At 31.8% G+C, this 25,565-nt stretch overlaps 1 protein-coding gene across 3 annotated transcripts in view; it reads left to right on the top strand.

Annotated features, from left to right (window-relative positions):
* Kdm3 (Lysine demethylase 3) overlaps positions 1-25,565 on the top strand; it is a 329,361-nt gene that overhangs the window by 88,065 nt on the left and 215,731 nt on the right. For all 3 annotated transcript variants that reach the window (XM_088268253.1, XM_088268256.1, XM_088268255.1), the window contains exon 4: positions 19,535-19,717. In XM_088268253.1, coding sequence (XP_088124379.1) covers positions 19,535-19,717 — 183 coding nt within the window. The remainder of the gene's footprint in view (positions 1-19,534; positions 19,718-25,565) is intronic.

Here is a 25,565-nt window from a genome sequence, read left to right as displayed (position 1 = left end):
AATCTAGTCTGTTTTAATATCCATTCAAATGAGTTATGGCGAGTAAAACGAGACCGAATGCGATGAAGCTCCGTGCCGCGCGATAAGCCACGACCGTGGGTAGTTCAACCCAGTTTCCCTGCCCTTCTCTGGTCTCCCGATACTCGCTTTATAGATCATCTCTCATCCGAGGTTTACTAACTTCTACCTCTGTTCTTCAAACATGCTGTAATTATCCACTACCAACGGGATATGCCTCCACTCGGTCTTATCTAGAAGAGCCTTGAGTAAACTCGAGACTTGGAAGATTCTCGAACGATATGAGAAAATCTATCGTATTATTATACAATAGATTCAATAAAAATATTACCAAAACTATTTTTTCTAACTTTTCTGTGCTTGTATATTATTTTCATGAATGGTTTTGGTTGAATGCCGTCGAAATGTCCACCTAAAAGATGTATGACAGCATGTTCAAATGGTGTTTTCAAACCCTTATTCCAAACATATTCATATTATTGTGTGTTTTCCAAACGCCGATGGTGCATAGGGCACTGCGTCATACATATAAATATATACGCAGTGTTATCTTGATCGTTTACCTATGAAGGAAAGGTGATTAGCCTTCCGTTTTAGGTCCAGGGTAATATTAGAGTGAGAAAATCGCTTATATTTATTTGACCCCCCCCCTCCGGAAATCGAACCCGGGAGCTCCAGAACGGTAGCCCAGCGTGTTGACCATTACACTACGAAGGTGGACACTCGAATAGTGTAATACGGAAATAATGCAAGGCTTTATCGATATAATTAAGGTGTTTTGAGATGGTTAGGGCATGTGAATCGAGTGAAATGAATAAAGAACAGTAAAATAAATTTATGAAGCGAATGTAATTGGAAATATATTGATGTTCGAACGGTGAAATAGGGTATGATTGCAAGGCCGAGATAATCACTATCAATAAAATCAATAAAGGTGTATTGAAATAGTTTGGTTATGTGGAACGAATGGGTGAAGAAAGAACAGTAAAACAAATTAATGGGGTGAATGTTATTGGAAATGGAAGTAAAGTAAAACAGGAGATAACTTGGCATGGTTAAATATTTCAAAAACTCGAAGGTGGTAGGAATAATCAGGAAGTATGCATGAGGGGAAGAGGCGAAGATTGTTTGTATATATAGATTGGTGTGGCGTTCTATTCTCTCTGTCTACCCCTGCAGAGAAGCGGCGTGATGGATAGCTAGTTTTATTTAAATGATATATTTTTATTTTATTTTATTTTTATTTTTATTTTATTAGAAGGAAGAACAACAGTTACAATATATGATACACACAGAATACAAAAAATAAAATCATGAATACCAATTATAGTTCTTCACAACTATACATAAGAGAGGTCTATATAAAGGAAGAGACATGAGACAAGGATGGGATAAAGAGAAAAGGAAAATATATGTAGTTTATATTTAAAGAACTAACTTTGTGATTTTCCATTTTATAATTAAAATGTAACTTTGTCTTAAAATCACTATGAAAGTGTAAAAATCACTATTATAGTGATTTCAAAACAAATTTACATTTTAATAATATTATTTAAATGAATTGAACTACTGATTTTTCTATGAAACGATTACGATATTAAGACCATCATTAGATAGTACATAGTTTTTAGTGAGTTAGTGATTATAATGCAATTTCCGAATCAAAGCTTTCAGCTGTGGTGAGACGGTCTCTGGAATTGATTTGTATCGTAATGTCAGTTGCCACGCGTGTGTACAGACGTGCTGAAACGCTTATCAACGTGGTGAGCACGTTGAAACGTTAGAGAATTACAGGATAAATGTGGAGGTCCCCACCAAAAAGTTACATTTCCAATATTTCACAGAAAATTCCTTTACATGGAAATCTGTTCTGTTTACTGTATTCTATCGAAATCTTAATTAAATTTTCTAAAATACGTGACCAATCCTGTGTTAAACCAATATGAAATCATTAAATCGCACCAAAACGTAACAATTTTACAAGTTCCTGATTACTTGAAATCATTTATAATGGAAATGTAACGTTTTGGTGAGGACCTCTATGTACAAATAACGTTGAACCGAGTTGGGTTTCATTTCGCGAACCCCGTGTGGGCGAAACAAGCGCCGTAACTCGAGGGCAAAGTGCGAACTTCCAAACGAGAAAACTTTGTTCTCCAAACACCACCATACTTGTGTAATGTGTACACCGTATCTATATATGAATGCCGAATATGAGTGGTGGTCATGAATTAGTATTTGAAGTGTGTTAACTTTTTCCTTCTCACTTTCGACAGTATTTCAATCGCCAACTTTTGAGAATTTTCTTTTTTGATTTGTTATGTTTTTGTAACAAATTGAGAATTTCACTAGATACTTTCTAGTGAATTCAAACACTATGTTTCGAGTTTGATCAATATATCCAGAAGCTCCAAGAATTTGAGTATTGTGGTTGTTGATCATAGGTAGAATTGGTAAATGTTACATGTGTGTAAAGTGATCACTGAAACCAGCCTATGACGGTTGTAAGACCCGTAAATGTCCAGACTTCTATATTCTTCTTCATCTATGTTGAGATGTCAAAAAAATTATGTAAAAAATAACTCCTAATTGGAGATAATCCAGATTTGTGAACAAGTATTTCTACACACTCAAAATGTTGTCATATTTATTTATTTATATAATATTTAACTGCACATACACAAAATGCATATTTACACACTCCTTGTTAATATGATATAAATATTAAAATGTATAGTATAATTATAAAAAACATATTTTTCCATAGTTTTCTTTTTGGCGGCTTTTAATGATAAAAGTATACGCCTACGTTTCCCATAATTGACAGTTTTTAATTAAAAGTTTTTTTGTATTTATCAATGTCATCAGATACAAATCATTTAATTAATTTAAATTCCCCGCAAATGAATCCCTTTGACAAAGTCGGGAGCCGTTTTTCCCGACATAAAAAATCAATTGAAAGAAAATTGCGATCGCGCTCGGGTTTGTTGGTATCGCAAAAAAATCACTTCGATTATTTATGGAACAAGTTCCTTTGGGAAAAACCAGACCGAGAGACTTTTAACTTATAATTACTTTCATACAAAAACAAATAAAGACAGAGCAAAGTTTGTTCGGATTTAAGAGGGGATAATATTATATAGGTTTAGCGGCTTCCGGAGAGATTGAAAGAAGAGAAGTTTCGGCCAAAACTTCGCCAATTTACATTTTTCGCTCGAATATATATATTTTTTCTTTTACTTTTCTTCGGGGAACTTTTATTTTTTCTCCTCGAATGTTCTTATCATATTTCAGAAATTTATTCGAAAAAGTTTAACGGATTTGTCTTTGTGTTTGAACTATTAATAAAATCACAATTCTGTGCAAACAATTATTATTTGAAGCGAACTTTACAATGTGTTTTTTTTTAAGAATGATTTATTTTTGAGCTTGATCCAAGACTTTTGTTCACATGAATAACCTCAGCTGTATTATATTTAATGTTATGATTTTTTTTTTCGCATTTTCTCTCTGTTTTTTGACCTCTTTGTTTTTCTGTGAGCCTGTATACCCACGGTGTTTTTAAAGAATAATATTAATATTCACATGAATAACTTCGGCTGTATTTTATTACATTTTTTATTGTTTTTCGCATTTTCCCTCTGCTTTCTGACCTGTTTGTTTTCTGTTATCCTGTGTACGGTGTTTTAGAGAAATAATAACAATATGCATAAATAAATTGTATTCTTATTGTTCACTGGTAAGTTGTTATGAAAAGTTGTTTTCATAAGAGACACTTGGTGTAGTATTTATCTATGTGAAATTTATTACGTGCTAAAAATCATAATTGATGTCTACGTATAGCGCTGTTTACTCAATTTCGTTAAAGAGCGGATTATTTTTAGCCTTGAACTTTGTGTATTTCTTCAAGTAACTTTATAGGTTATTCAAGTAATGCTGAAAATATACATATCGCTCACTCCTTTTAACAACGTTGTATATCGAAAAACTTGATTTTTCAGGAGATCGTTTTTAAAGTTTAAAATGTGTTAAAATGTATTTAAAGCCACTTATTGAACTTTTTACTGTGCAACAAATCTTTTTAGGTAAAACCTGAAGGTTTTTTCTCCATTTGAAAAATATTTAGTATATTTAAAAAAATACTTAAACAATACCTTTTCTTCAAAATGCAAAAACGACACTTTCTGCCCTGTAGCGGGTAAATATTAAGTTAAAAATATGCTGCTTTTGCTGGGATATAGTACATTTTCTATGCATTCCGAAAACTTCCACAACTGAAAATTGACGATTTTTGACATTTGACGTTGTTGAAAGGAGTAAGCGATATAGAGTAAACAACATTACTATACATACCAATAGGTGAGTTTGCCATTTGACTCTTATTATATGTCCTCCCACCATTCACATATTATTTGATTCCTTTTTTTGTAGGGAGTGCGCATATAATAATACGAAAACATCTCAAAAAAAATGTTTTTACTTTTTGCCACTTATGTTTATTTGAAAGGACACAAATATTTTACTGATAAAAGAAAACATGCACCCACGAAATTTTACCACGCGATCTTTGTCATTTGAATTTGAAGGAAATTTTCGTATAAAAATGATGTCACAAAAGATATTGGCTGTGAGAAATAAACTCGCCAATGTTTATATATTCTACAACAATGTGAGTGTGTTTAAATACTTGTTCACAATTCTCATTCTTCAATTCTTCAACGTCTGGATTATCTCCCATAAGGATTTTGTTTGACATCTCAAAAATGATGAAGAAGAATATAAAAGTTCTGGCCATTTACGGGGTTTACGAACGTCATAGGCTGGTTAAAGTGACCGTACATAGTTTTTAAATACATGAGTTTTTGCTCAATAAAAAACTCAATGAAAAGTTTAAAAAAATTGAGGAGTGTGGTAATCAATCATGGGTAGAATTGGTGAATGCTACACGTGTGTAAATTGATCACTTAAACCATCCTATGACGGTCGTAAGCCCCGTGAATGCCCAGACTTCCATAATCTTCTTCATCAATATTGAGATGTCAAAAAATAATATGAGTTCTTTCGAATAAAGTGGAAAATTGTGTTTTGAGGATATTCTGATCACTTAAACCTGCCTATGACGGTCGTAAGCCCCGTAAATGCCCAGACTTCCATTATCTTCTTCATCTGTGTTGAGATGTCAAAAAATAGTACATTTATCCTGTATAATAAATTAAATATGTAAATATTGTGACATATTTCTTCAATGTGTTACCTTATCTACTTATTTGTTACTGGATCAATATTTATGTACTTACCTAAATTTGCCGAATCGAAGGTTGACTAGAAATATAAGAGATGTCCCATTTATCTTATTAATAGAAAATGCCAGTGGTAACTCGTTTCATGCATACATTTGCAACTTTTTTATGCATTGCAAAAACCTGCGGTATTTATATCGCGTTATTGCGTTAAATTATTCTAGAATATATCATTCAAATGAGTCAGTCCTAATTTAGTATTCCACGCTGTGTAAAAGTATTTCGTTTTGTATAACGTGTGTAAATAAGGAACACAATTACCATAATTAAATCAACGAAAGCGAATTGTAATTAGTTTAACCGGATAATTTGCAAATTTATAGCCGGGGTCAGTTGATAAATTCAATAATTAATACGTTATTTACGATAACTGTTCTATGTTTTGACTATGTGTGTTTTTTTAATCAATTGATTCCGCAGTCACTTTTCAAAGTTCGCTTACCATTTATCACATATATCGTAGTCATACAGGAGAAAGTGACCAAGTGCATTTTTACAAAAACGTGATCATTGACTATTTGATATCTTACTAGCTTAATATTGCCCTGAAAAACATCCCAAAGGATTTTAAACTTGGAAGTATAATATATTGACTCATTAAAAATGACTAAATGCATTGATGTTTATTATCTTGCCAAGCAAAAGTGACTTAAATGGCCCCTCCTAAACATTTTACTTTTTGTTAGTTGGTCACTTTCTCCTGTATGACTACGATATGTGCATATAATAACAATAGCGTTGAAATCCTTAAAACATAAATGATTATATTTTTATCAATAAAAATATGGTATGCGCATGTGAGGAGAATGGAACCATCCAGACTCCCCCACATCGCTCTGTACGACCAACCCCATGGTAGACGACTCTCGGGCAGACCACCAAAGTGATGGATCGACAGCTGGGAATCGACATCGCAGGAGGCTAATCCCTCTAAAAAACAGGTCACAAAGCCTACACCAGGAAGAAGAAGATGATATATGTTTAGGGACAGGCAGCGAGAATACAAAACCACATCTTTGCGATCATTGCTCGCCTCTTGCATATTCGTGCATCTCCTTGATCATGCAAAGCTTGATGTTTAATTGAACAAAAAAAACACACAAAAAATAATACAAAGAAAAATGACTTATATCATTAATCAAATACAAAAACATCGAGGGTAAGTCCCTCTCCAAACACAAGAACTCAGTAAAAGATGTTATAAGTAGACATGTCTAGTAAATGGATGTAATTTTAATTGTGTCGGATTGTGGTTCCGTGGTTAGTGTCTCGGACTCTTGAGTCAAAGTTTCCCGGTTCGAACCCACCCTACAATTTGATACCTACTTCTAATAATGAGCCGCTTAGTCTCACGGAAATATTATGAAATTGAAGTATTTTTGTTAATAATAAAAATACAAATATTTCTCTTTATAAAAAAATGTAGCTTTATTAAGCCTAGATAACTATATTTATAGAAACAATGCCATTTGTGTATCGCACAATTTCGACATACGTAGTAGCTGTGCGGAAAAGTGATTTATCGTTAAATGTCTCTTACATTCATTCATTACTAATAAGCCAAACTTAAGTGCCATGTAACCGGTTCCTATTTTTGATAAATAAGTTTCAAGTTTTAAATTGCGTAGTCCGCCAGACGAATGTCTAGTTATTAAGGGTTAAAGAAATACATAAAATTATACAACAAATTGTAATGTCGTATCCATATATAATAATAATGATAATAAAACCCTTATCCGCACCCCAATGGTGCATAGGGCACTGCGTCATATAAACGCAGTGTTATCTTGATCGTTTACACATGAAGGAAAGGTGATTAGCTCTTCGCTTCAGGTACCAGTCCAGAATAATATTGAATAAATATTACAGTAAAAAAATCACTTATATTTATTTTACCCCTCTTGCGAGTCGAACCCGGGACCTCCAGAACGGTAGCCGAGCGTGCTGACCATTACACTACGGAGGCGGACATATATGCCATATCTTTTTATACCTTCATAGTCGTGATGAAAACGACAAATAATCATTAATCGAATATTAGGAAATTCATAATTCTGTATTCAAAGGCGCGTCTGAATGGTTTTTAGACAAAGGAATTTGACTCATCGTTATTCCAATTCTCCGCAGGAAGTAATTCCGAATTCAAGCGCTCGAATTATCGATCGGCGGAAACCAACACACAAACACTTTATTATATGTTAAAACGTATTATATATGGACACATGCTCATACCAAGACGTCAAAAGACAAAGAATGGCGCAAGAAAAAAGTTATCCTCGATGAAGAAATCGTCGGACCTATATACGCTCTGACCGGAATGACACCCATAAAATAATGTATGAAGATAGATACAAACTTATTATGCACATATATTTGTCAAAGCAAATGTGTGGTTAATGTAGTTCAATGAATAATGCCCAATATTGGAATACTAAGGAATAAGAAATTATCTGTAGACTTTAGACTTTTTTTTCTTTACAACATTTTGAGTGTGTCCAAATACTTGTGTTACAAATCTGGATTGTCTCCAATTATAGGAGTTATTTTCCAAATTATTTTTTGACATCTCATCAAAGATGAAGAAGAATATGGAAGTCTGGGCATTTACGGGGCTGACGACCATCTTAGGCTAGTTCAAGTGATCACTTTACACACGTATAACATTTACCAATCCTACCCATTATTGACAACCACACTACTGGAATTCTTAAAACAAAAGTTAAAATTTTTTTCTTTATTTAAAATTATTTTGCATTTAACAATGTAATATAAATAAATACAAGTACAGAAAACATACATAAAAAATAAAAATACATAATATAGTACAAAAGAAGACCCCACAAAGCCACGGCCTGTGTGTGGGTATACATTTTATATAGCTTATTTCTTTGTTGAAAAGAAATAACTATTTCACGGGTTATCCATGGTTTAATGTTTTTTAAACTTTATAAAATAAAACAAATTTGTTTTAACCACTTTTTATTGTGCGTGAAAGTTTTTGGTATCGTTAGGGAAGGGTAATTATCTATAACCTAACTACGAGTATTTCAATATTTTAGAATTGGTACATAAACCCTGATGATGACAAGGTTCTTGTTGAAACCGGTTGGAAAAAGTGTACGAATAAAAAGTGATTAAAACAAAGTTCTTTTATTTTATAAACTTTATAAAATGTGTCAAAGTAAAAGTATCTGCGAAAAACATTCAAGATTTTTTTTTTGTTGTTTCCTTTTTGGCATTGGTATTAGTTCTCAAATCGCTCACTCCTTTAAAGAACGTCATAAATGAAAAATCGTAAATTTTCAGTTGTGCATGTTTTCGGGATGCCCAGAAAAAGTACTATATCCCAGCAATATTTTTAACTTAATATTTACCCGCAACAGGGCAGAAAGTGTTGTTTTTGAATTTTGAAGAAAAAGTATTGTTTTTTTTTTTATACTAAATATTTTCCAAATGGAGAAAAAACCTTCAGATTTTACCTAAAAAGATCTGTTGCACAGTAAAAAGCTCAATTAGTGGCTTGATATTTATTTTTAAAACATTGTATTATATTTTTAAACTTTAAAAACGTTCTACTGAAAAATCAAGTTTTTTGATTTATGACTGTTGAAAGGAGAGGGCGAAATGTGTTTATCCAATATTTCGTAAAATGAATGTTAAGACAGAGGCTAGGATCGTGTAAAAACACAGAATTCCACGTTTCATGTTGTAGTGAATCAGTTAATGTTTTAGTTAATTAATTTTTTTATCAAAGTCAATTACAGTCAACGTACCTACTCGCATAGTGACGCATTCTCTCGTAGTACATATTCGTTTTATCGGGATGGATAAAATAGCATATGCACATACAACACATTCCATCAGCCGTGAAGAAAATATTCCCACGGTCATAAAACGTAATTGTTTATTTTCAAATTCGCAGCAATAATTGTTGATGCCGATATTTAATGAATTATTGTTTAAAATAACAATCCGTTTTTTGACCTGTGAAATATGCAGATAACGGATTTTATATATAGAATCAGTTCGATAGCATATACACTTCATAGATAGTGTATATATATATATATATATATATATATATATATATATATATATATATATATATATATATATATATATATATATATATATATATATATATATATATAAATATATATGTGTATATATTATAACGTGGTAATATTTTTCTTTGTAAATTGGGTGTAAATAATATGTAATGTGGGTGTATAATAATAAAATAAACAATTTTGCTTTGTAATTAAAGTTTTTTCTTAATTAATCTTTACAATATTTTTCTATCTATCTATCTGATTCTGACAGTTCAGAATATTATATTTTTTCTATCTGATGTCTTTTGTTTTATTCAGTGCGACGCATGCGACATCTGGTGGTAGATCTGTTTTATGTAGGTACTGTATGTAAGTACTTAATAAAATGTATAGGTAGGTACCTAGATATTTTATTACATATATATATATATATATATATATATATATATATATATATATATATATATATATATATATATATATATATATATATATATATATATATATATATATATATATATATATATATATATATATATATATATATATATATATATATATATATATATATATATATATATTATATATATATATATATATATATATATATATACAGTATCTACTCAATGAATTAGGGCCACGCAGAATTTCGCGCAATTTCTCAATTCAAACAGGAATAACTCAGAGAAAACCTTGAATAAAACAACATTGAATTTTATTTACACATGAACACTTATTACGCTTAAATTATGCATATATTTTCATATAAATATAGTTAGTATTTAGTATTTCCACCTTTGGCAGAAATAACTGCCTCAATTCTTTTTGGCATACTTAAAATGCACTGTTTTATCATGTTTTTTATTTCTTCGTCTTCTGACCAAATTTTTTGAATATTTTTTTTAGACAGTCTACTGTCGGATTTGGAAATGAGCAAACCTTATTTTTTAACATGCTCCATACGTTTTCTATAGGATTAAGGTCCGGAGAATTTCCAGGCCAGGGGAGCAAAGGCAGATTTTTGTTAGACAAAAATTTTATTATTGATTTAGCCCGGTGGCAAGGTGCCCCATCCTGCATGAAGGTGTATGGACCTTCTGTTGGGTCGAGTGTATGGTAGAAGGGCAATAAAATTCGTTCGAGGACCTGCTTATAGGAATTTTGGTTCATTGTTCCTTCCACGAAAAACAACGGCCCAGGTAAATTGTTAATAATACATGACCATATCATTGTTGCAGGGGGGTGTTTGATAACTTTTACCACACAGGCCTCATTGTAACGTTCCATTGGTGTTCTCCTGACGAATCGACGGCTCTCTGTCACGGCTTCTAACCGGCACTCATCACTAAAGATGACCTGAAAAATAATGAAAATTTAAGTTTAATTCAAATATATAAGTTAATTTACTAAAATGATATGTTGAAAATTCAATTTAAATAAATACCTTTTTCCAATCATCTACCGAGTAATTTCGATGTAGCCTGGCCCATTTTAATCGATCCGCTTTCATTCGTGGTGTCAATTTTGGTACTTTTACAGGGCGCCTGCATTTCAGATTTACTTCGTAAAGACGTCGCCTCAGTGTTGATACCGATATATTTATACCCTTTTATTCCAATTTTATTTTTAATGTTTTTGCTGATGCACTACGGTTTTCTAAGGCACTTTGAACGATTTTTCGATCAGTCCTCGGTGTTGTTTTTCTAATCCTACGATAGTTCTTCCGCCGATTGCTGGTGGCGGGTGACTGATTTTTTATTGATTTTGAAATTCTGTCCACTGTTTGACGAGAAACGTTTTCTTTTTTTGAAATTTCTCTATTAGATAGTGTTCCTAATTTCAGTAGCACTATAACACTAGACTTTTTTTCCTCAGAAATGTCTTTACTTTTTCCCATTTTGTCCTTTTCAAAAAAAACACTTGTGTTTACAAAAAAAAATTATACTTTATGAACTAAAATTAAAAATTAAGTTTTTTTTACAAGACACGATAACTATATAACCTCTCTGAACAAAACAACAACCAGAACTCAAGAAACTTCACTAATAAATGAGATAGGACCATTTTTTGAACTTTCAACTATCTGTCTACCTGTGCTAATTAGGGACCTTTCTCAGAAAAAGGGTTTGAAATTTCGTAAAGGCTTAAATAATCCAGGTATATTTTACATATTATTGAAGGTAATTTACACGACATTAGATGTCAATAGAAAACTTAAAGTACTTATGTAAAATAAATATAATAATCCAAAAGATTTCAGAGTATTCAAAAAAATAATGGGTGGCCCTAATTCATTGAGTAGATACTGTATATATATATATATATATATATATATATATATATATATATAATGGTTCGATCTTATTCTACGCGTGGTGACGTCACGCTCGTCCGCGGTACACTTGTCTATGTTGCCTCGTTCTCTGGATGCCGTTCGTGTCATACTTGTCTATGGTGGTCAGGGCTGGTCGATGCACCGCAATTAGTTTAACTTAAAGTTGCAATGCAAAATTCCAGTATAACGACAACACAAAATGAAATCGTAACTAAATTGATAAATAACTTATCAATATTATTTTTAATCTTATCTTAATTACTAAATCTATACCGTACATTAGTCACCAGGATCTTTCTAAAGAGAAAATAAAACATTTGGAAAAATACGTTATCGGAGTAATTCATCATTTGGTCTAGATTATATTATCGCATTGAGAACCCGGTTATGAAATTACAATTATTGCTTAAAAGGCTTATAATTTTTTTATCTTGAATGAATCAAATATTATTGATGTTAGTCATGTGTCTTTAGATAAATTTTGCACAATGTTGTGAGTGTTTTTTTTAAATTATTATTTATTGATATCTCAAAATTGATTAGAATTTGATAAAAGATATTCTTCCCCATCTGTGTTGGTATATCAATAAAAAAATGATATAAATAACTCTAAATTGGAGCAAATACAGCATTTGTGAACAACCAAAAAATTGTCTTACTCAAAATATTGCGAATATAAAGAACTGGTCTGAAAAATTAGTTCAATACAATCCTCAATTCCAATAGTGACCATGCTTTTAAGAACGGTATCCGTCGATGGTTGCTCCTCGTTGGTAACAAGGTAGAAACAGACTTAATTAGAGGCCAGGCCTAATAATTGTGATTATTTATTTTAAAATCTTTTATTGTATTATATCTTATAATGTATTAAATCTGGTATTAAAAAAATACCCCGTATCGTATTAACTATGTATGTTGTAAACCCTATATTGTATTAACATGTCAGTATTTCGGCCCAACACAGGCTAAGCCTAAAGAGCCAAAATACATATAGTATTTAATATAATATTTAGTATCTAAAATAAATATTTTAAAAAATCTAAACATCATATTTTCAGGCGTCTCCTAGTCTATAAAATAATTAATGGAATGAATCTTACGTAGATTTCATGAAGGTAATATTTTTTTTTACTAATTTCAACCATAGATGTCGCCGACGAACTAACATGCAGTAGATCATTTTCAAGCATAAATACAACTTCCAAAAAATTTTCTAAAATTTCAAACCATCATGGGTAGGATTGTAAACGTTACGCAGTGTTTAAGGTGATCATTTAAACCAGCCAATGACAATGATCTTCTATATTGAGATATCAATAAATAAAATCAACCTTTATTTTAATTCCTCGATTCACATACAGATTATTTGAATATAAAATAAAAGGTTATTATATTCGAATGAAAATAATACACAAGTCCACAATACCAGTCGGCGAGCGCCAATCGTTGCAAATCTCTCTTTAATCTACGTTAATATGTATGTATAATCTCAAGTCACGATATATCCTTTCGTTTTAGATGAACGTAATCAATAAGTAATTTTTTACGTGTGTATAGTAGTACTATTATTAAAATAAGATATATAGATTTATCAGACTGGCCAATTTCTGATATTTTGGCCTTGACATTCGTATAAATTTAAAGCCTATTATAATTCATTCATATATTCGGCGCCAATAACTCACTCGCCTTGTTGACTATCTTATTTTGTTTAGTTTTTTTCGGAGATGTATTTTTATCTTTATACATAAATTACTCGGTCGTTTTTGTCAACATAATTTACAGAAAACGTGAATATATCACGGCAAAATAATCTATCTCATCGGTTGAAATAATTTTTTAGATAAATGTCACACTAGAACCTTTGTCCGCTTCCATAGTGTATGATTATTTGTGAATTTCTAATTTCGCAATTTAGAAAGAAGAAAAATAAAACAGTATTGACAAAACTTTTTAAACTCTTCAATATTTCTCCTTCTTAGTCCATCTTAAAAAATACTTCCTTTGCCTTCAGTTATGCAGATGATATGTGTTATGAAAATTAATTCCATTCTATTGATAATATGTATACATTATGTCATTATGCGTTTGGCTACCGTTCTGGAGGCCCGGGTTCGGTTTCGAGAGGGTCAAAATAAATAAAAGTTTTTATGTACTGTAATATTTATTTCATAATACAGCATGATTGGTTATAAATATAAATATAAATAAAAATATATTAATTTTTTTCTACTGATCTTTTTTTTGTTTTTTTGTTTTCACTTTTATTTTATTGATTATTTTTTGACATATCAGGTTCAGTGCTGCAGAACAGCGTTTATTATTTAATATAATTTTGTACATAAGTTATACATATTTATATATATATATATATATATATATATATATATATATATATATATATATATATATATATATATATATATATATATATATATATATATATATACTAACTAACTAACTAACTAACCATCACGCCGCTTCCCCGCAGGGGTAGGCAGAAGGGGTAGGTAGAGAGAATCGAACGCCACACCACTCTGTCTTTGCAAACATTCTTTGCCTCTTCTACATTCATGCATCTCCTCATACATACCCGACGATTATTACGACTCCTGACCCGGCCGCTTTCAAGTATTCGACATACCTGATTGTGCCAAGTTTTCCTCGGTCGTCCTCTGCTATATGATATATACATATATGCATATATGATATATATATATATATATATATATATATATATATATATATATATATATATATATTTATGTATACATATATATATATATATATATATATATATATATATATATATATATATATATATATATTTTTTTTTTTTTTTTTTTTTTTTTTAATTTATTTATTTATTTATTGGAAACTGTCTATCCTCACTAGGTATTTCGAGATACCTGTTCTGAGGTAGGCAGGGTATGCTTATTCTTTTTATAATACAGCTTTATATATTTTTAATGATAATATAAAAGTGGTAAGACTGAAATAATATGAAATAATAATTATAAAATGAAAGCAAATAGAGAGTTTAACTAAAAGAAAAGTAAAATCTAGAGGAATTGAGTTTTATAAAAACACCAGTTTTATGTCTTTTTCCATTTCCTTTATTATACCAGCGATCGGGTTTTGTTGTTACCGACATTGTCAGACGCTAGTCTGGCGATATCCTTTCATTCTAATACGTTTGATTTCATGTATTTGTCATCAAATGCACTCGAAGTGCTAATAGACGTAAAAGTTAACCCACAATATCCCGCAGTAGTGCGAGTAAGGGCAACGATCCGTTGAACAGGCGATAAGTCCCAATTTAGGTCATGGACTGAAAATTGTCTCAACAATGGCGGACGCAATCTTGCATGAATATTTTATATTCGTATTGTGAATCACCTCTCTGTATTATTAAATTCGTTTTCCGTAATGTCATTTAATGACACTTTTTTTTATTCCCAATAATAATAATTCCCAATAATTTTTAACGTGATGTAACAAAATTACTTACAACAGGTTTACACAATGATATTTTATATTTAGAATACTTTTTATTATTTCTTTTTGTGTAAATTGACACTTGATTCAAGTATGTTATTTAAAGTATATTCAAAGTATTATATTTTTCGTTCATCTCGATTGGTTAAACATGAATATGGGGATTTTGATATCGCTCACTCCTTTCAACAACGTCATATATCAAAAATCGTCAATTTTCAGTTCTGCATGTTTTCGGAATGTCCAGAAAATGTTATAATCCCAGCAAAAGCGGCATATTTTAAACTTAATATTTACCCGCTACAGGACAGAAAGTGTTGTTTTTGCATTTTGAAAAAAAGGTGTTGTTTAATTATTTTTTTAAATATATGAAATATTTTTCAAATGGAGAAAAAACCTTCAGGTTTTACCTAAAAAGATCTGTTGCACAGTAAAAAGTTCAATAAGTGCCATGATATTTATTTTCAATTCATTTTACATATTATATTCTTAAACTTTAAAAACGATCTCCTGATAAATCAAGTTTTGTTTTTTGATATATGACGTTGTTGAAAGGAACGTTCTACTTGCGATATGTTCTACTTGTCATTGTCAACGCCGAGATCGTCTACATTGTAAGTGGACATTTATGTCGTGGTGTGTCCCTAATTTCTTACAATGTTGTCTTTGACTTGCTTGAGCTTTGATCTTTACCTTTTCCCCTTTTCCTCCCTTCCTGAAGAGGGCTTCCAGGTATTTTCACAATTTTACAAATGTGGAATTTCGTAATTGGAATAGTAAAAGTACTTATTTTGTGTAACTTATTTATGTGAATGACTTGATGTTACTTTTATGTAAAAATCTCTAGTAAAATAAAATTAAAATGGCGTTGGTTTTATGAACAACAAAAAATCATATTTTTTATGTGTATTTTCTAGTAAATATTTTTTTCTGCCAATTTGTATACCATGTGTTGTAAATCGCTCCTATAACTGTAAATGCTAGGGAAAATTTTGGGAAAACTCTTTCATCATAAAAGAATCTTTATTAAAAAATAGTGTGTATGTAACTTAAATAAAATAAAAATTAAACAGTATTATTTTACGTTTCGTGGTGTCATAAGTGAAAGGTTAATTTGCCACGGTTTATCAAAACCGATTTTAATGTGTATAATTTTGTGTGACAAATTAATTAGCTTTGGGACGTATTTCTACGTCTATGTAGTTGTATAATTTCGATTCAAGTTACTATAATTACATGAAATGCACGAGTAAAAATTGTAAGCAAATACGCTCGCTTAGTATGAATCTATCAAACTATTTCTTCAGTTTTTTAAAGCTAGACACTGCCTTCTTTCTTGGAAATGTGGTAGGGATATGTGAACATGTCGCTCACTCCTTCCAAGAACGTCAAATATATAAAAAAAAGATTTTTCAGATCTTTTTTAAAGTTTGATTTTGATTAAAAATTTGATTTTTCAGGAGAACGTTTTTAAAGTTTAAAAATATAATAAAATGTATTTAAAAAATATATCAAGCCACTTTTTGAACTTTTTACTGTGCAACAGATATTTTTACGTAAAACCAGAATGTTTTGAAAAATATTTAGTATATTTAAAAAAATCATATTATTATTTTTTATATTTTTATTTTTTGACATCTCATCAAAGATGAAGAAGAATATGGAAGTCTGGGCATTTACGGGGCTTATTTAAGCCCCGTAAATGCCCAGACTTCCATATTCTTCTTCATCTTTGATGAGATGTCAAAAAATAATATGAAAATAACTCCTGTAATTGGAGATAATCCAGATTTTGTGAACAAGTATTTGGACACACTCAAAATGTTTTAAAAAAATCATTAAAAATTACCTTTTCTTCAAAATGCAAAAACAACACTTTCTGCCCTGTAGCGTGTAAATATTAAGTTAAAAATATACCGCTTTTGCTGGGATATAGTACGTTATCTGGGCATTCCGAAGACATGCACAACTGAAAATTTACGATTTTCGATATATTATATGACGTTGTTGAAAGGAGTGACGATGTAGTTCATTGGCAGATGAATAATTGATCTTGTGGTCTGTGCACAATCATTATTAACCTTTTAACCGCGTTAACTTTGTTCCTAAGAGACGTCCGTGCGCGGCGGTATTTCGCCGTTTTTTAAATGATTACTTTTATCATGTATTTAGTTAAGAAATGATTTATTTTCCTTAACAAAAACGTTCAATGGGATTCATTGTGCCTTTTTGGTACTCTATAATACACTCGTGTCACATTATTCTTGAAATATATCGTAATATAAACAAATAAGATCGTAACATAAATAAATCAAAGCACGCATCGTGTGTCACTCTTACCCACTGGCGATGCGTAGCGTCGAGAGTGAGACAGATATAGGGCGTGATTATGGCGCGGACTAATTACCGACCGCAAGAAAAATCAGGGATCTGTTCTTTTATTTATCCTTGTGACGTTACAAATTATTAGTCAGATATTTCAACAGATGTCATAAGACCAAGGATTGACATATTATTTTATCCAAAGTTCCACACCATGGAAAAATCCCTCTAAGTTGAACTGAGGTTCGAAACTTGAAGCAATGTAAAAACACAAACGCTTATGTCAGCCGCGTATGGGGCATGTCTTGTTAAAACACATACGGTTATGCGAGCCGCGTGGATCCGGTTAATGAATTCGCTGCTGTTAATCAAACGTGATATTACTTCATTTCGTCATGCCATCTTTTTTTCACGAATGCCCTTGACTTTTTCGATGTACATGAATATTGCGCGTACATTTTTTAACATTAAAGCAATCAGTAAATTAAAAACCTGATAGCACGATCGTTAATATTTATCTTCTCATTTTTATTTTATAACTCGCGGACATTTTATTGATTAATTAAATTCTAATGTACTCAATACTTTCACTCGTTGGCTATTCGCATACATAACCTTATTACAGTCCATATGAATTGTAATAAATATGTATGTTCATGATTTAAATGCATCGGTGCGTTGCATGCCTAAGTGCAAGAATACAAGGGCAGTGCAACTGTTGTAGTTAGTGTCATTCTAATCAAATGGGATTATTTTATATTCAATTTTTATAGACTAATACATGCAAAAAATATGGGTACATTTTATGCCACACACGAACATAATGTCATCTTCTTTTTCTACTCTACTCTACCATTCACTGCACTGCTTTACCTTTTTTTCCATACAAGATGAAAGAATGAAAAGAATAATACTAATACGATAATACTAAATGAAGTAATAAAAAATAAAAAAATAGTATACTTAATTAAAAGTATTAAAATATGTGATATTTATTACGTGCTAAAAATCATAATTGATGTCGACGTATTAGCTGTTTACTCAATTTAATATTTTTTTATAATTTTAATGTAACTTTGTTTTAAAATCACTATAAATATTTTATTATAACTTAATTATAATGTCTATCGGTTTCAAAACTAACCGCTTCTTTATCAAGACTGATAAATACTTGATAAAAAAGCGGTTAGCTTCGAAACCGGTAGACATTATGATTAAGTCATAATAAAATATTTTTAGTGATTTTAAAACAAAGTTACATTTTAATTATAAAATGAAAAATCATAAAGTTATTGCTTCAAATATAAAAAAATATATATATTAGTTTTAATCACTCACTGAGATTTTGTCTACCGGTTTCGTGACGTACCCGTCTCTTCGTCAGGACAATTGCTACAACAGCATGCAAACAATACTACACGTCACTATCATGGCATTGTGATTTTCTTCTTCTTCTTCTTCTTCTTTTCGTAGATCCTAGGGATCTGTTTGTGCCTCCGCATGTCGCTCTTAGGATGTTGACTCCCAGCTCTCTTTCCATCTTTTTGGAGGTCTGCCTGGGGGTCTGCGTCCTTCAGGGTTGCCTTGGAGGGCGATACGTGGAAGTCTGTCTTCTGAAATTATGTTTATATGTTTCTTCCAGTATCGCCTTCGTTGTCGTCCCTACCTCACGATATCCTCCGTCTTACACATGCTCCGGATGTCAGTATTTCTTACTCGGTCTCGCAATGTGTTCCCGGTTATGGATCGGAGAGTCTTCATCTCGGAGGTTCGAAGTCGAGATTTTGTTCTGGAAGTATCTGCTCTTGCCTCAGTCCCATAAGTGGCTATTGGTGGTACAAATGTTTTGTATATTTTCATTTTACTTTCTATTCTCATGTGTTTGTTCCTCCACACCGAGTTTCTGAGGCATCCTGATTTAACTGCAGCCTTGTTTATTTGTTTCTGATTGTGATTTCGACTACTTGATTTACCTTAATGGTGATTTTGATGGTTTTCTTTGTCGGCAGGACTGGGAGTGCACCGGCGAGGCGGGGCAGGCCGCGCGGCGCTGGGCGCGCCGCCAGCAGGCGCAGCGCGTGCTGGCGCGCTGCCCGGCCGCGCTAGGCGGCTGCCGCGCGCAGGTGTACCGCGCGCGCGGCGCCACGCAGTGGTACACGGCCGTCATCGTGGCCTGCAACCAGGACACGGGGGTGAGTCCCTACCAAACCACACACCCCCAAAACCATACAAAAAAAATATAAATAAAAATCCTTGTTCTTCTGCTATGTGTTTATTTTTGTCATTTTAAAGAGGGATGTTCGACAGCCCGCAAATTAATTTTCTTTAAACCCTCAGTAACCTTTTGTTTTTGCAATACAATTAATGAAGTAAAGTGCAACAATCATGTACGCTACGCTAGTGTTCCGCAATTTTTTTCTATTCAAGGTACACCTACCAAATTAAGACATTTCAGAGGTGCATATTTACCATTTTATGGTAACGTATTATATTTAACATATGTGTAATGCACTTATATATATGTGAGCCTAATTAACTGAGCACAGGCAATCAAAATTTGAAGCAATTGTGTTATTTTCACAAAACTAGACTTTTTCCGCGGCACACCAACTAATCACCACGGTACACCAGTGTGCTGCGGACACACTTTGCGGAACAATGCGTTACGACACACTTTCAAGGTCAACACAAAGACGCTAGAGTAAAAATTCGAACCTCTTTCATTTTCTTCCATTTTGTAGTAGGATTACAAAGTCGAAAATTCTTCGATAGCCCTAAACTTTTTCTGATCGTAGAGGTCTCAATAGATCTCATATGGTCATAATGACACAAAATTTCTTGACCTCTTAATAATAATTTAAAAAAACATTCAATTTAAGTTATTGAAAGATAAGAAGTTAAAAATATATTTAAAAAAATCAATATGTAAAATATATATTCTGAAAATTAAAGTCCATAATTTATTCTATAAAATCACTAAACGTCACTAAATCGAGATTTTTATTTGCAGTCGCAAGAAAAATGATTCCCGTTATGCGTCAAAAGTTGCGAAAATCGACGTGAAAATTCGATTACCTAACATATATGACTATACTTATAACTTATTATGTTATTGGGTACTTGGCTACATCGACTCTTTTTGCTTTGAACACCTTTCTAGCTGAATGTGGCTGGAAAATCTTATTTCTTTTACGTTTTACATTTCACGAACTGCGAGGGTGAAAATTCTAAGAATAAACATCCCCTCTTGCGAATATGGAATCGATAACTGTAAACATAAAAAAATACATACCTTTTTTCCTACCGTTCTGGGGTAATTTAGAAAATATTACATATCCCTCATTTGAATAATATGTTATATTTGCATATTTGTTACATATTATATTATGATTTTAAAAAAGACTTTTAAAAAAAATATATTTTTGCTTGCTATAGCCGAGGAGTTGCTCGTTATAGCCGTGAAAAAATGTACGAAGAAAAGACACCAAAATACCAACGAATGTTTCCTCGTTATATCCGAGATCTCGCTATAACCGAGTTAGACTGTAATTCCAAACCGCTGAATTGAGGATGTACTTAAAAGGTCCTGACATTTTAAATAGATTAACAATTATTGTGTTTATTTAATATATTTGAAAACAAAAACTCCATATATTTTTGACATCTCAACATAGATGAAGAAGAATATGTATGTATTTCTGGGTATTTACAGGTTTTACGACCTGTCACACCCTGGTTAAGTGATCACCTGACACGCGTCTAACATATGATGACAATCATATGTTTGACAATCATGATTGACAATCACACTACTCAAATGTCACGAATTGGAAGTCATATACGAGTATATACGAGTAAATAATCAATCTCATTACGTTCCATGGTCAATTGATAAAAAAAATGGAAATCATACATACATCACAAATCGCTCACTCCTTTCAAGAACGTCATAAATCAAAAATCGTCAATTTTCAGTTATGCATGTTTTTGGATTGCCCATAAAATGTACTATATCCCAGCAAAAGCGGCATATTTTAAACTTAATATTTACCCGCTACACGACAGAAAGTATTGTTTTTTGCATTTTGAAGAAAAGGTATTTTAAGAATTTTTTTTTTAAATATATTAAATATTTTTCGAATGGAGAAAAAACCTTCAGGTTTTACCTAAAAATATCTGTTGCACAGTAAAAAGTTCAATAAATGGCTTGATATTTATTTTTAATTCATTGTATTATATTTTTAAACTTTAAAAACGTTCTCCTGAAAAATCAAGTTTTTTGATTTATGACGTTCTTGAAAGGAGTGAGCGAAATATCATGACGCTTTATTTTTGAGTTCACGGAAGCCATCTATGGTTGGTTTGAAAAAGCTTTTATTCAGCAGGCACCCTTTTATTTACATATATGCAAGAACCGGTAAATTTTAAATACTGGGAGACGCTTGAAAACGTGATTTTTTAATTTTATGCAGCTTTTAATTTGACTTTTTTTTGTTACAGCATTTTTAGATGTGTCCAAATCCTTGATCCCAAAACTAGGTTTCTCAGCTTAGGAGTTATTTTTACATGTAAAAATGTTAATAAAAACAGCTCCTATTTGGAAAAACTCATATTTGTGAACACACAAAAAAATATTGTAGCTTCTTTAAACCCTCATCCGAACCCGATTTTTCATAGGGCATTGCATCATATAAACGCAGTGTTATCTTAATCGTTGACATATGAAGGAAAGGTGATAAGCCCTCCACTTCAGGTCCAAGGTAATATTGAATAAATATTAGAGTGAAAAATCACTTGTATTTATTTGACCCCCCCACCTGGGAGTCGAACCCGGAACCTTCACTGCGGTAGCCGAGCATGCTAACCATAACACTATAGAGGTGAACAAAATTTTGTAAAGTCCATACAAATTATCGCAGTCAATTTATTACCAAAATAAATATCTACTTTACTTATTGAAACGCCCTCGACAATCTAGTAAGTGAGCAGTGTGGAATAAGTTCTCACACACATAAATACGTGTATAAAAGTGAAACATTGTCCCGTACATTCATCGGGTAGAAGCCTTTCTGAACTAAACGACTTAACTGAAAGTTCCAAAGTACCAGAAGAAGACGATACTAAAGAAAATACATCGCTGTGTGAATACGAGTATATTCGGCGTCAGCTGTTGGTTAACTTTGTTTCAAGGACACGCAATTCTCTCTCGCATTTATATCTCTATAAAGGTTTGAATAAAAGTTTTAATATCAATATAATTTGTTTACTCTCGAGTTTCCACAATACCATAAAAAACTTTTCAGTATTCCTTAATGTAATGGAAAAATTATACTTTTTGGAATGCTGGGCAACGTGATGAATAAATATACATACAATACTCGTAAAATTTATGTTATGTTCTAACTATTATACGAAAAATTACGTTATAATAATAATAATATTTATAATCACTCAGAAAAGGATTGAAAAAAAACTATACTGCGTTATTTAACATGTTTTATTTTATTTTATTTAATAACATAGTACTCATAGAATTTAAATTAACGATCATATACATGTATTATCATAACACCAACAATTTTTATTTTATAACTATCCATATTACATTATATTTATCGTATCGTTATATATTTATTTTAAAATGAAAAGAGAAATATTAGTGTTTTTTTTATTATTTACAAAAAAACTTCAATTTCACACTATTTCTGTGAGCCTAAGCGGTTCATTATTAAAGATAGGTATCAAATTGTGGTAGAGTGAGTTTAAACCCAGAAACCACAACCCGACATGATACATTTCCGATGATGATACATTAGCTGCGAAACTGGCAAACGTTTTTATTTCGGCGAATGCATACAATACTCAACTATCGAATCACGATCTACTCCCAAAGTGATAAATGTAAATATTTTACTACTCGCATAAAACAGCAACATTGGGGAGATTTTTTTTTTACATTTGCATTGGACGATTGAAGGAAGCGTTGGTGTGCAAGTCGCGAGTGGAGTAAGGTGGCACAATAAACCACCGCACCGTTCCACCCTTAGTAGTCGCGTGTCTGCAAACTTGGCTCTAACTGGGAAATGAAACGCCCCCTCCCCCGTAGCCGCCATTTTGGCGAAGTTTGCACAGTCAGCCCAGTGCTACATAGTTTCCCCGACTTTTCTCTTCTCTTCTCTTCTCTCACTGGTACGCATTTCTAGGGGCGCCAACTTATTCCCGCGGTTTTGTCCAAGACATAACGCGACATTTAAATTGTTTTACCAACTTTGGATCTCGCACTTTTACTTTTCTTTTTCATTTTACGTTGCCCCTTGTCTCGCCTCGTGTAAATGTTTTAATTTATGTAAAATATTCCCGTAAACTTGGACGCCTTGTGGCGGGTTTATTCACTGAATTTTACTGTTATTTTACGAACTTATCGGATACCTCACTGTACAATATCGACGGATAACCAAAATAACCTCTTTTTGCCTTATTATACTTCTCAATTGTTACCCCTTTACGTATTTTTTTTTAAATAAAAATAATTTTAATTTCAGGTATTCCTATACATAATATAATTGAATATATTATGTACTTATTATCAACTTTCCTTTGCTTTGTCCGCATCCGTTGCGTAGTGGTTAGCGAGCTAGGCTACCATGCCGGGTACGATTCCCAAGAGGGTTAAAATAAATATTAGTGTGTTTTCAGTCTAATATATATTGAATATGTCCCCGGACTGGTATCTGTAGCGGAAGGCTAACGATCAAGATAACGCTTTTTCTATACGATGCAGTGCCCTGTGCACCATTGGATGCGGATAATGGTTACAAGAATATTTCTAGATAAGAAGGTTATTACAATTCTCTAGTTTTCGTGTGAAAATTCGAGTTGAGAATATCTCCCTTTTAATTTTTATAACGTCAAATAAAATATCGCTCACTCCTTTCAACAACGTCATATATAAAAAAACTTGATTTTTTAGGAGATCGTTTTTAAAGTTGAATATAATGAAATGTTTTTAATTAATGTTTTACTTAGTAAATACCACTATTTCTTAAAATCTACTGTGACACGTGTTTCGATGCATTCCGCATCATTTTCAAACACCGTATCCGGTGTTACGTCATAAATAAAAAAACTTGATTTTTTAGGAGATCGTTTTTAAAGTTGAATATAATGAAATGTTTTTAGTTAATGTTTTACTTAGTAAATACCACTATTTCTTAAAACCCACTGTGACACGTGTTTCGAAAATGATGCGGAATGCATCAAAACACGTGTCACAGTAGATTTTAAGAAATAGTGGTATTTACTAAGTAAAACATTAATAAAAATGGATAGATTTTACCACAAGCATTGCCGAATCAATTAATGAAATAGTGAAATGTATTAAAAATAAATATCAAGCCACTTATTGAACTTTTTACTGTGCAACAGATCTTTTTAGGTAAAACCTGAAAGTTTTTTCTCCATTTGAATTTCAAAGTATATTTAAAAAAAAAAACAATACCTTTTCTTTAAAATGCCAAAACAACACTTTCTGCCTTGTAGCGAGTAAATATTCAGTTAAAAATATGCCGCTTTTGCTGGGATATAGTACATTTTCTGTGCATTCCGAAAACATGCACAACTGAAAATTGTCGATTTTTAATGTATGACGTTGTTGAAAGGAGTGAGCGATATGTCATCAAACAATGTTAGATTGATTAAAATGAGCCCGCGACATAATTAAATTAGAATTATGCAATCAGGTCGGACACTACTTAATGGCAATAATCCTCGCTGCACGTTGACTGTATTCAACAGCTCATGACGTAATCACGTAATAGCCAGAAGTCCAATACGATGTAGGTAAGGTTTAATACGCCACACATGCATAACATTTCGCTTCAAATTCTCACATAGAATTGCAAATGAACCCAGAGATGGATAAATATGTATTACATTTTCCTTGCGCAACAACAGGGGAACGGATCGCTTGCCTCATTTTAGATTATTATTTTTGTTTAATTTAAATATCTACTTTTTTCGGGTTGATTATGTAGCCAACAC

Source organism: Brachycentrus maculatus, unplaced genomic scaffold (assembly GCF_059751285.1).
Source record: "Brachycentrus maculatus isolate JH-2025_06_01 unplaced genomic scaffold, ASM5975128v1 h1tg000315l, whole genome shotgun sequence".
NCBI lineage: Eukaryota > Metazoa > Arthropoda > Insecta > Trichoptera > Brachycentridae > Brachycentrus > Brachycentrus maculatus.
The sequence above is the reverse complement of the archived record's forward strand: the minus strand, read 5'-3'. Positions and strand labels throughout refer to the sequence as shown.